This window comes from Dendrobium catenatum, unplaced genomic scaffold (genome assembly GCF_001605985.2).
Source record: "Dendrobium catenatum unplaced genomic scaffold, ASM160598v2 fragScaff_scaffold_671, whole genome shotgun sequence".
NCBI classification, from domain to species: domain Eukaryota; kingdom Viridiplantae; phylum Streptophyta; class Magnoliopsida; order Asparagales; family Orchidaceae; genus Dendrobium; species Dendrobium catenatum.
In genome coordinates, this window is record NW_021319133.1 from 1,276,974 (window position 1) to 1,291,056 (window position 14,083).

The 14,083-nt window shown below is 36.2% G+C and overlaps 1 protein-coding gene across 2 annotated transcripts in view; it reads right to left on the reverse strand.

Moving 5' to 3' along the window:
• Positions 1-13,823, reverse strand: part of LOC110105648 (protein NDL1) — a gene marked incomplete in the record, with an annotated part of 19,790 nt that extends 5,967 nt beyond the window's left edge. Inside the window, 1 exon segment of one of the 2 annotated variants that reach the window (XM_020835238.2) lies at positions 13,615-13,823. In XM_020835238.2, the coding sequence (XP_020690897.1) occupies positions 13,615-13,674 (60 nt within the window). 2 annotated transcript variants of the gene reach the window in all.
• Between the last annotated feature and the right edge of the window lie 260 nt (positions 13,824-14,083).

Sequence of the window (14,083 nt, forward strand, 5' to 3'; positions counted from 1 at the left end):
CTCTCTCTCTCTCTCTCTCTCTCTCTCTCTCTCTCTCTCTCTCTCTCCCTCTCTCGATTTGGACGCACATAGAAGTGAAAAAATTGAATGCTTCTCCCCACTCGATCTCTGCTATAGCCGCCCAAATCACTCCTAATTGAGGAGATACCTCGATTTGAGGGAAAGTCAGCGGCACAAGCTTCGAATTTTAAGGTACCACCATTGGATTTAAATCTCTTGATTGGAAGCTGATTGGGTTTAAATTGAATCAATTAGGCTTGAATTGAGTTTGATTTGGATTGATTTGAGTCAATTCAATTTAATTTGGGTTCATTAAATTTGATTTGAGTTCGATTTAAGTTGATTTGAGTTTAATTAAGTCGATCCAACTCAACCGAGCCTAGTCGAATCCAATTCAACTCGATCCGAGATGAATCGCCTTTACCTCTTCAAGGTAAAGGTGTTACAGTCAGAACCGCTGGACACTAGCTCGAGTGAGATAAATCCTTTAAATTTAGAAAGTCCTAGGCTTATCGACCATTAGTTGTGTGTATGATGCCTCCCAAACCCATAGGGACTTGTAGAAACTTCATTTTCGCTCTAAAAAAACTCATATGTTTGCTATCCACTTTGTAAACTTGTGAAAATTCAGTGATTTTTCATGGTTTGTTCTCATATGAGAGCCTGTATGGAACAATGATGCAGGTCGGTTCATTGGACTTGTGCCCCAACACTCCTCCAATGCATGACTGATTGGGTACAATCGACTCAATTAAACCTAAATCGACTTTAATTGAACCCAAATTAAATCAAATCAACTCGGACCAACTCAAATCGAACCAAATCGAAATCACTTCAAACTCAATTCAAGCCTAATTGATTCAATTAAAACCCAATTAGCTTCCAAATCAAGTAATTTAAATCCAATGCCGATATTATCTTGAAATTCATAGCCAGTGTCACTGCATTTCTGTCAAATCACAGGATCTCCTCGATTAGGAGCAGGATTTAGGGTAAATCATTTCTAAAATAGTTGGGAGATTGTTGAATATGCTCATTTAATTTGTGAAGCAAATTTGAGATAGATGGGGATCTTCAAGGACCAACAAATCAAATCCCTACATGTTTCCAAATTATTTAAGTATGCTTTGCACTTTCAATTTAAATGACTAAGAGTGATAATGATTAATCATCCAGAACGCAAGTCACTCAATGCACATTTTAGGATTTGTAAATCATGCCAATATTGACCTTTGGATTCTCCTAAGACATGTATCATGACAAAATTGATATAAATTATAGAAGCTTGCAAAGTCTATTTATTTGGTCCAATCAAATAGATAACATCTTCCCTTAGCTCCACTCCAGGTTTCTTTCATTTAAACAAAAATAAAGGATATCTCCCTCTCATGACAATTAAAACACAAGCTACAAGATTTACCTTAGGAGTCTATTTCTCTTGAAATTCACCTCACCAAATTAGGTGAATTTAATAAAATCCTACATCAAACCCTTAGACAAGTTTACCTTACCCTATTAGATAAACATCTATATTTTATCAAAATACTAAGAGAACTCTAAAAAAACCTTAAAAAATTACTTAGCAAACTTTTTTGGCAATGATAAATCATTCCACCCCAAAATGTGGAATATCTACAACATTAGATCTTAGAATTCCATGAGTAACATGCATTCCCCAAAGCAAGTAGTTGCTCTATGAGTTCTTTATAACCTTGTAAATATGAAATAATTAAAAAATTACATAAAAGTTCAAGTCACAAATAACTTAAGATAGGATCACCTATGGATTAAATTTAAATATCCTCCATTCCATAATAAAATTAGATACCACTTATAGTCTGACATATTACACAAGCCAGCACACACTTAGATGCACAACCCATAGACATCCATATAAGAATTAGGATTTTTCTTTCATGTGTTTGATCTATATGTTGTGATGCTTATTGAATTGTCTACATTGTGGCTATTACACTTAAGTGGTTAGGATATATATTTGCATGTGGTCATGCCCAAAAGAGGGCAAATAAATTATGATCGTTTATAAGTGTTGTTTAAAACCCCTAAAGATACATGAACAATAGAGTAGAAGCTGACTTGGCATTCCAAGGATCAGCAAATATTTGATGATTTTCATTCATATACTATGAACTGCTTACTAACCTCCTCTTGTTTTACAAGCTTAAATCTTTTGCATTTTAAAATATAATTAATAGGCTTAAGAAGTTGTTTGGACCTGTGCGGTATAATTACCGGAGTGGTGAACTAGAAGGATGAACTTCCTTGGTGAAGCCTTGAATGCACCATAAGCTCAAATTTGACGACACACAAATCAAGTCTTAATTGTTACTGGGTTGTATAAGACAGACAATTTAGTTGCCACTTTTTTTTATTACATTCCCTAAATTGTAATAATTTGACTGGACTTTACTTTTCTATGATTGATTTATACATGTGATTGATTGTTTACTTTGAATGCATATTAAAAATGCATGCCTTTTTTTTTCAAATTTCTTCACTTGTTTGGAATGGGATTAGCTTGAACTTATGATACGATAGGCTTTTAGAATAAAACTACTTTTTCTATCAATTAACATGTAAACAATCTAAAATTAATCATATGATAATCAATTTTTCAAATAAAAAAAATTACATGGCTCACTCTAATGAGCCAAATTTTCAAAACAAAATGATTATATATGATCAATGTGTCTCATGTAGAAAACTCTCACATTAAGGATTAAATAACAAATAAATTTGCATTCAATGAGTCATCATTTACATAACAACATGGTCAGACATCTTGTCATGTGAAATATGTAAGTAAACAAGAATTGCTTTTGGAACTTAATAATAATTTGAACTTTAATCTTGCTAATTGTAAACTTATGTTTCACCAAAATAGATTCTTAGAAATTTCCGTTAGAAGTTTATCTAATAACAAGCGATTACAAATGAGATTAACAAGATACTTGCAATTAACAACAAAATAAGAAAGTAAAACTAATGGCAATGAAACAAAAATCCACGGCGTAACAACGATAATTGTTTACCCTAAGTTCGCTCTTGAAATTGGGGTTTAGTGGAGAAAGGGTAGAAGTAACCCTAGTGATACCACCACAAGAAAAGTGACGCATAAGGTATTGTCCGCCGGAGAAGCAGCCGGAGGAGAGCAAGTTGATGGTCAGACGACGATTTGCCAATGTTCCATTGGTCGTTGCTCGTCAATCGTCTCAGCGAGATGAAAGAGTATGCGATTTACATAGCTTTCCACTGAATCCTCGTATTCCCAGTCTGGATCAAAAAAGGGGATTGCAAGATGTCAATTTCTCCCTGAGCATTGTATACAAATCCATGGTTCGATCTCAGGGACGGCCATGCACTAATGGTAGATGGGAGGAGGAAGTTTGTCTTATCTTCTTTGCTTTAAAACTCATGAAAGAATTAGGGTTTCCAAGAGAAACAAGGGGAGAGGAGGGGCCGACCAAGGAGAGGGGTTTAGGTAAATAATAATGATGAATGAGCTCATCATTAATGCGAAAAAGGGGATGTGGCCGACGGTGTAGCTTGGGAAAAGGAGTTTGGCCGACGGTTGTGAGGGCTTGGCCGGCGGTTAGGGTGGGGAAGGCCTTGGGGTCAAGGGATTGGATGATGGTGGGAAGGTGGCGGCGATTGGCGCAGTGGTAGGGTATGATTGGCGGCTTGGGGAGGCAAATGGGGGGTCGGCCGGTGGGGAGAAAAGAAAGGGGAAGAAGAAGATAAGTCGTGAGCCACAGACTTTTCCAATGACTAGCGGGTATTGCGCTCACCCTCACCTAGGGTTCTCTCTTCTCTCTAGTGCACACACAAGAAGAAGACAAATATCAAATTTTATTGAATCATTCATTAATCTCTTACAAAGCAAAAGACCTCTATATATAGGCCTCAATAATAAAGAAAAGAAGAAAGACTCAAATGCCCTCAGGGCTACAATAAGAACTCATTACCCATATGGGTAAACTAGAAAAACTGAAATGCAAAATAAATAAAACATAAATAATCAAAAGTAAAGACTTTGAATGGTAGCCGTCGATCTATGATTCCGTCGATGGTACACATGTCGAAATATCTGGCTGATGTCCACATCATTCTCCCCAGGTGGGAGAAAGCTCGACCCAGTCAAACAGATTAGGGTACAATCTCTGCAGCTCCTCGTGGTCAATCCACGTGTTCTCCGTCTTCGATTTTCCTGTCCATTGAACTACCTTTGGCAGCACCGTCTTAAGTGGAAATAATCTCATCACTAAGTATTGCCTCAACCTTCTCCGCATTGGGTAAAATAGGGATGTTTGGGAGTGGAGGTAAGCTAGAGCTCTAACAAGGTAGGTTCACACGAGGCTCATTATTTAGTAGATTAAAGAAGTTTAACTCTGGACCCTCAAAGGCTACTAGATCTTTGATGTTAAACGTAGGATTAATGTTAAAACCTTCATGAAGGTCTAGCACATAAGTGTTACTATTTATTTTTGATGCTATTTTGAAAGGTCATACGCTTCTCGCATGTAACTTTTTAACAGTCCCTTATGGGAACCACTTTGGACAAATCTGAACCATTACAAAGTCTCCAACTTCAAATTTTTTGAATGTTTCTTTAGTTTATAGTTATCATTGTTTTGTTCAATTTTTTTATTAATTTTCTTATGCAATTCTTGTTGATGTGATGCAAATGCAAACTCAGATGCTTTATACTTAGGACCCATAGGGATTAAGTCTATAGGTTGTCTAGGTTGGTACGAGAACACAATTTTAGCTGGACTCAGACCCGTGGTTCAATTCATAGACTTGTTATAAGCGAACTCAGGTATATGTAACTTGGAATCCCAATCTCGAATGTGTTCACCTACTAGGGTCCTGAGGAGGTGGCCTAAGCTCCTATTCACTACTTCTATTTACCCATCGGTTTGTGGGTAAAAGGCAATTGAAAATTATAGTTTGATACTCATTTTGTGCAATAAAGTCTTTAAAAAATAGCTAGTGAACTTAACGTCTCTATTTGACACTATGGTTTTAGGAAGGCCGTGAAGTCTAACTACCTCATCGAAATATAGTTTTGCAATGCTAAAGGCGTCAAAAGTCTTGGAACAAGAAATGAAGTGTGCCATTTTTGAGAATCGGTTAACTACCACACAGACATAATCATGCTTCCTAATGGTCTTGGGTAGTCCAAGGATGAAATCCATACTCACGTCTTGCCAGGGGCAGTTGGGTACGGGGAGTGGTGCATAGAGGCCAGTGTTTTGCTTTCTTTGTTTGACCAACTGACAGGTGTGACACCGTTTTACTAACCTACTAACATCACGCTTAAGATTAGACTAATAAAATCAATTTTCAACAGCCGCGATAGTTTTGGTTTGACCAAAAGTCCAGCTAATCCACCAGCATGTAATTCCCAAACGAGGTATTCACGAAGAGACGTATTGGAGATGTAGAGCTTTTGGGATTTGAATAAATATCCATTGTCCAAGAAGAAATCATGGATTATACGTTTACTTCCAGTCATTAATAGCAGATAAGTATCCTTAAAGTTTGGACAATCTTTGTAATCTTCTTTAATGCGCTCAAATCCAATAACTTCAGGCCTCATATCCAATAACTTCAGCCCTCATCTCACGAGTAACCATGATTCGGCGGCTTAAAGCATCAGCTGCTTTATTTTCGGATCCTGCTTTATGTCTGATCGTGTAAGCATGCTCTTGTAGGAATTCAACTCAACGACCATGTCAGGCATTGAGTTTCTTTTGGGAATTAATGTATCGCAACGCCTCATGATTCGAAAAAATAACAAACTCTTGAGGGAGTAGGTAATGTCTCCAATACTTAAGGGACTAAATAATGGCATAAAACTCTTTGTCGTAGGTGGAGTATCGTTGCCTAATGTCATTCAATTTCTCGCTGAAGTAAGCGACCGAGTGTCCTTCTTAGGATAAGACTCCACCAATACCAATGCCAGAAGCGTCGGATGTTATTTCGAAGTCTCTAGAAAAGTTGGGTAGTATCATAATCGGGGCTTCTACCATACGCTTCTTGATTTCTTCGAAGGGGGGCAGTGGTCCACTGAAATTCTCCCTTCTTTAGGCAATCCATTATTGGGGCAACTATAGTACTAAAATTTCTAATAAACCTCCAATAGAATATGGTCAATTCATAAAAACTCCTAACACCTATGATATTTTTTTGTTTAGGTCACTCATTAATTGCTCGTATTTTCTCAGGGTCAGCGAATATACCTTGAGAGGATATGATAAATCCAAGGAAAGTCACATTATTAGTGAGAAACATGAACTTCTTAGGATTAGCATATAACTGCTCTTTCCTCAAAACACCACAAACTTATTTTAAGTGATTTAGATGTTGATCCACGGAATTACCATATATTATAATATCATCAAAGTAGATACTACGTATTTTCCTAAGAAGGGTTTGAGGACTTGGGTCATAACTCTCATAAATATACTCGATGCGTTACTCAGACCAAAAGGCATAACCGTCCATTCGTAAAGTCCATCTTTAGTTTTAAATGCAGTCTTCCATTAGTCTCCAAGACTGATCCTAATCTGATGATAACCGCTCTTAAGATCAACAACAACAACAACAACAAGCCTTTATCCCACTACTTTGATGATAACCGCTCTTAAGATCAATTTTAGAAAATAGGGTGGATCCGATCATCATGTCTAACATGTTATCAAGATGGGAAATGGGGAAATGATATTTGAACAAGATGGAGTGTAAAGAGGCTCGTTTCCTATCCTTTCTATGTGATCAAGACGTTCCTTGGTGGACTTGGTCGAGATGGAGTGTAAAGAGGCTCGTTTCCTATCCTTTCTATGTGATCAAGACGTTCCTCAACTTGATGGCGGAATTCAGTTAAGTCAACTTGGGTCTCTCTAATCTGTTGGGTAACGGTTCCAAGTTGTCCTATGATTAGATCTAAAGTTTGCTGAATTTGTTCCGGGTCCATTGGGATATGCTAGGTGATAATTAGGGATACTAAGGTATAACGGGCAGCACCTAACTCTATATGACAATGCACCTAATGCCTTCTAAATGATGTAAAAATGCAGTGGACAGCAAACAATGCTAGAGAGTAAAGCTTCTAAATAAAGTGTTTTGCAAGAATTAAGTTTAAATGATGCTAGGACAAACTCTAATTCAAATCCTAACACATGCTACTACATGAGCCATGCTTTGATACCAAGATTATGTGAAACATGTAAGTAAACAAGAATTGCTTTTGGAACTTAATAATAATTTGAACTTTAACCTTGCTAATTGTAAACTTATGTTTCACCAAGTTAGATTCTTAGAAATTTCCATTAGAAGTTTATGTAATAGCAAGCGATTACAAATGAGATTAACAAGATACTTGCAAGTAACAACAAAATAAGGAAGTAAAACTAATGGCAATGAAATAAATCCACGGCGTAACAACGAGAAGTGTTCATCCTGAGTTCCCTCACTCTCGCTCTTGAAATTGGAGTTTAGCGGAGAAAGGGTAGAAGTTACCCTAGTGATGCCATCACAAGATAAGTGACGCGTAAGATATTGTCCGCTGAAGAATTAGCCGGAGGGGAAGTTGATGGTCGACATAAGATTTGCCAATGTTCTGTTGGTCGTTGCTCGTCAATCTTCTCGGCGAGATGATAGAGTATGCGATTTATGTAGCTTTCCACTGAATCCTCGTATTCTCAGTCTGCATCAAAGAAAGGGGATTGCAAGATGTCGATTTTCCTTGAGCGTTGCATACGAATCCGTGGTCAACCTCAAGGTCAGCCATGCACTAATGGTAGATGGGAGGAGAAAGTTTGTCTTCTCTTCTTTGCTCTAAAACTCAAGAAAGAATTAGGATTTCCAAGAGAAATAAGGGGAGAGGAGGGGTCGGCCAAGGAGAGAGGGGCGCGGGGAGTTTGTGGATTACGTTAGGTTTAGGTTTGGGTTGGGGAAATCTCAATAAATCCGAAATTAATTTCAGGTTTAAGTGATTTTGGAGGGAAATGAATTTGAAATTGAGTTCAAATTCAAGTAGGGTTTAGGGATTAAAAAAGAAAACAAAGGGAGGTGGAATCTAGGGGGGCCGGCGGCATCTAGAGAGAGGGAGGTGGGGTTTGGGAAGAGAATTAAGAGCTTCCTAAATGAGATCTCTAATTTAGGAAAAGATAATTAAATCAAATTCAATTTAAAATCAAATTGGATTTAGATTTAAAACTTTCCTAATTTAGCTTTTATTAATTTAGGAAATTATTTGAAATTCAAAATTTGAATTTCAAATTGAGATAATTTATTTCTCAAATTACTTAGGCTAGTTTAGGTAAATAATAATGATGATTGAGCTCATCATTAATGCGAAAAAGGGGATGTGGCCGGCGGTGTAGCTTGGGAAAAGGAGTTTGGTCGGCGGTTGTGAGGGCTTGGCCGGCGGTTAGGGTGGGGAAGGCTTTGGGGTCAAGGGATTGGATGATGGTGGGAAGGTGGCCGGCGGTTGGGGCAATGGGAGGGTGCGGTCGGCGAATTGGGAGGCAAATAGGGGGTCGGCCGGTGGGGATAAAAGAAAGGGGAAGAAGAAGATAAGCCGCGAGCCACAGACTTCTCTAATGACCGGTGGGTACTGAGCTCACCCTCACCTAGGGTTCTCTCTCTCTCTCTCTCTCTCTCTCACTATCATACAACCCAAGCATTTCCTTTCTATTTTCCTATAGAAGGCATCGCAAGGTAAATAAAAAAAGATCCTAGCACAACGCCGTACAAATAACCAACTTCTCTTCTCCTCCATCAATATATAGGAATTTAAGGAGGTGAGCATTTAAATCAAATATGGTTCAAATAAACTTATATGTCACCATAAATTTATCTATTTTGAATTTTATGCTTATCCTAACAAGAGCAATCAATATACAAGGGCAAACTTGGGGCATCCTAATGATCTTGTCTTTAACTCAAGTTTGTGTAGTATATTTTGAAACTCTTTTGTGATTCCTCTCCATAGTCCATACTAAGAGCTTCAAGCTCCATAAGTGAATTCCTCCTCAATCTAACATTAGGGAAGACCATGTGACATGAGAAATATCCACCTAATCAAATTCAATAGTCATCCTCAGTTCCTCACAACATTTGCCATCTTTTCTTCCAAAATTTGAACTACATCCATGATGTCAATTTTCTTTTTGTTTCCCAAGTCATGTGCTCCAACATAAATGCTGATGAAATTAAAACAACTCTTGCTAAATTTGTATCTTAAAACATAAAATCCAACGACTTGTTTTTTTTCTTTTCATGACAGTAAATAAACTCTTGCGATCAATAAGAAATTCAGCATCTCTTAAGAATCAAATTTCAACTCTATTAAGAACACTCAAAGATATAAGATTTATCTTGAGGTTTACTATATATCTGGTTGTGATCAATATCTTAATCACACCAACATGCATCAACTTATGCAAAAAAAAAACAATTGTATTGTGCACCACATTATTTCTTATATAAATATAGCCAATTAATTGTACATGGCTTATAAGTGAAAAATAATTTCTTATGAAGACATATATGATCCAAATAAGCTTGACTAAAAAAATTCACTAATCATTATATCTATTTTCAACCATCATCAAAAGAGTATCACCAAGATTTATACCTAATCAATATGCAATCATCCTAGCTTTTATAGACCTATCCTCCCTGGTTTTGACACTAGCATGATCATTCCCCTTGAAGTTTGATAATCTCCCTGAGAGTCTTTTTTTTTTTTTTGCACTAGAAGCAGCATCATTGTACTTGCCTAGATAATTACTTTCACCAATGTTAGAGGTTTACCTTTTTCTCAAAATGCTTCCCAAAAAGAGTAATATCATCCCTTACAAGCCTACGATACACAATCCTTTCATAATACAAAACAAATTTGAAAAAAATAATATAAGCTAATTATATCTCTATCATATATAGTTTTATAAAAATGCTTACAAGAATTAACTAAAGAACAACAAAAGTAACAAAATTTGATTCGCATATCTACCATACATATGCATTTCTTAAACCTCTTATAATGAATTAAACCCATTAAAGTATGATTAAATAAATATTCCTACTTGCATATGTATTAAATATATTATTTATTTCTAATAAAATTTTTGTTAGGGGTCATAGCCATGTACAAAGAGTTTATCTTGAGCCAAAATCCATTCATAACTTTTTCCTCCAAGACTTATATTAAGGCCTCATTCCCCCACACATAACTTGATCATAAAGAGCTTTTTCATTCATGTCGTACTCTTCTTTATTGCAATTCTCAATTGGATTTGGTCGCCTCATAAGTATCTTCACAAGACCTAGCTAGAATAAAATACCTCAAATCATGATTCTCTAGAGCTCGAAACTCTTTTGATCATATTCCTCATTAAGATTTGGTACCAGTTAACACCTTCTGGGGAAAAAAACTACCACTTTTTATGTCATAGAGCCCACCAACAGAAGCAATCAACATTGATTAGATTCGGACAAAATAAATGTTCAAGTTAACAAAACAAGAAAGTTGAACCAATCTACTATCGAAACTCACAAAAATTTCAAACAAAAAAGTGATGTGGAACTTCCAGCCAATGATTTGTGATTGTTTCTATAGGAATTGAGCACTTCAAAAAGGCAAGATTTGTTTCAGTTTTGTAAGTGGTTTGTTGCCAATGCAAGCAATATTAAGTTAAATTAGAGTGAGTCAGCATAAACTTGAAATTGAAGATTACAAATTTGACTTGAGGTAAATTCAATTTGAGCAAACATGAATTTCATCATGTCAACAAGAAGAAAGACATAATAACTTGGTCAATCAATTAACATGAAGCAATATAAATAACATAGGGTAAGCTATGATTATAGACAATTATGACAATGATTCTCATGAGCTTCAAATTTATATTCCTTAATTTGAAGTGAGTAGTAATTTCAACGAATTTTGACATTGAATTTATAAAATCAACCTGAATTGATATGAAATGTAAAGAAAATTAAATTTTCCATTCATTAAATATCAAGACCAATTACATGATCAATTTAAGAATAACAAACATGGCAACTGTGGTGTGTTTGAATATCATGCAAAGTTTAGAAGTATTGTAGCCAAAAAGTGTAATATCCAAAATTCAGGTAAAGAAATTACTTTTTTAAGGGAATTATATCTTATATTAACAATTACTGTTAAGTAAATATTAGAAGTAACACTAAGTAATATTAAATCAAATTAAGTAACATTCTATTGCCCGGATAGGTTCTTGCAATGGATGTGAGTTTTGGAATTCAGTTATAGTTGTGGGCCCTTTTCCGTTCTTCCGGTTTGATTTCATGCAAGCAGCAAATAGTCAGAAGTTTGGGGAATTATTGGTGGTTGGCATGTGAAGCATAAGTTTGTTTGGCATTAGTAACAGAAGGCGGATGCGAGCAGTAATCGGGTGTGAGGATCTGTAGCCATATGAAGAATTGAAGCAGTCTGTGGGTTCGCTGTAAGAAACTGTGATCGGCTTCAGCGTGGGCAACAAGCAAAAGTGGGATTTTGTTGCTAGGATCAACTAAGTATTGGAGTGGCTTTGTAAGCAGAATTGTCGTAAACAATTTCGGTTTAAGAAGAAGAAAAGCAAATTGAAGGAATGGAACAAATCGAGGTAATTAATTTGGTTTTCTTCAGTTGTTTTATTGAATTCCAAATAGTAGTAGAAGTTTCTAAGGAAGATTTTGCCGATTGTAGGAATTATCTGTTATATGAGGGAGAATCTGGTTACGAGGTAAATTGCTAAATAGGATGAATTGAATTTATTCAACTTCTTGGAAAATGAATTGTAGAAATTATAGAAAGTACGAAATTTGGATTGTAGGTAATTTACAAGCAAAGAAGGACACAAGGTGTCGGATTCCAGGAGACCACTCGTCAAAGAGGTAAGTCATGAAATTTTAATTAAAAATGCAAATGCTTTCATTTATAGGCATGGGTAGTTGTTTTTGCACTAATTAAAGGGAAAAAAGGGCATTAAGCTTATTAGAGAGAAGAAGTATTAATAAAACAGGAGAGAAAATTTTGCTCTGTTAGTTCATTTGTGCGCGCAACAAACTATTTTGATATGAAGCAAGCATGGTGCTGCCATGGGTAAGCGTGTTCTCATACAAAGCATTATGGTGTAATTTGAGCAACATTCAAATGAAGATTTTCTAGTCACTTAACATAGATCTCCTAAAATAATCTCTTTTTAGTCACCTCGGTTTAACAGAAAAAGCAATGTCCTAGTTTATAAACCTTTTCTTATATGATAAATCCAATGAATTAACACCTAAAAAGCCTACATCGCCTCCATGGCTTCACAACCTTAAGCAATACTAGCAGAATAACCTGCACATTTCTGAAAAGTAGAGTAACCTGTGCATTCTTGAAATTTAACCTGTACATTTAGTGCGAGTAATGTTGACTTAACAACATAAAACAACACAAAATTATCAAATAAAACCTTGCTCTTTAAGATCATGTTACATATATTTGTAAACCAAACTACAATAATTTTTTTATCATCTACAAATCACATTGGTATCTCACTATCACTTACTGCTTTACCTTTGTTAATCTTCTTCAATACTCAAGCAATTGTACTTTTAAGATCAACCTATAATATATGATGAGTGTTCATTTTGCTCTTCTAAAGATGAATATCTTTAAAAGTCCCATCTTATAAATTCCAAAAATGATATGAAGCAACTAACAGATAAAGATTTTGGGGCCACCTCAACAAAACCTAAATTCATATTCTGTGCACACTCATTGTTGCATAATCTTCAAAATAATAATAATAATAATGTTACATAATCTTCTAAACAAATGAGCCCAACTGAAAACTTCAATAACTACTAATAATAATCATTAGAAATAACTTCTTTAAGCCTTTAACAGACACGATACCATGACCAAAAATAAGACTTCTCTTTGTGAAAAAGATAACATCTAATGTTCACCCTCAAAATAAGCAAGGAACCAGTCAGCAACTTCACCGACAATAATTAATGGCATATAAATAGAAAATAACTTATAGCATAAAAAAAAATCTAAAACTTTCAAATGGACATAGATAATGAAATATATTCGATCATTGTTCACCTTAGATAAAAAGTAAAAGAAACACAAAGTTACCACATCCCGAATTCCAATATCAGATGATGGATTACAAAAAGTTACAAACAGAGACCACGATGAACAAATCATCGCAAAGCCATTATCCATCAAATAGGCGTTCAATTGTCCTCCACCACATAGCCAAAGCGCAATGGTAACAGCTAAATCAAATCTACCACATCCAATTAAAACTTAAATTTCATCAAGAAACCATCAACAAAAGACTGCAAAAAACTCTGAATAAAAAAACCAAATCCATCTCCAATACCAACCCAACAATTATTCCAGAATCCCGGGTTCTGATTAAAGAGTCGTCATCCAAAACACCCACACTAACAAATCGAAGGAAAAAGAACGCGAGGATTCCTCCTCCCCATTTCTAAATCATTAACAAATAACAACTGGCATCGTAAAAAACGAACGCAAAAGGACGACCAAAATACCTTCCCGCCGAACGAAATCCTGTCAACATCAATGGATACGAAGCTGCCGGAATCACCCATCTCCGGCGGCGGAGGTCTCGCGTCCGAGAAAGGCAATATCTCCTCTCTGGATTCCTACCCTCCGCCGCGTTCAATCTTTCGTTTTGTCCCTTGGTGAAAAGAAAAGTGCTCGGCTCGGACCTTTCTTCATTATATATAGGGACAGCGAACCTCGCCAAACCTCGGTTAAGCCACCGGCGCTCTATTCTTACCGGATAGCGAACCACAAATAAGACCACCGAACGTGACCCTCCTACCAGCTTGGACGAAAAGACAAAACTACCCTTCCTGGTCCACGGTACAGTCCCCGTGCATAGAAATACAATGTGAAGACAAAAAAGGTTAGATGCGGGATAGCCGGACGAAACGCTACAATCAAACGATCGGACGGACGGAATTACGGGCCAACTGTTTGCTTTAGAGAATTCTG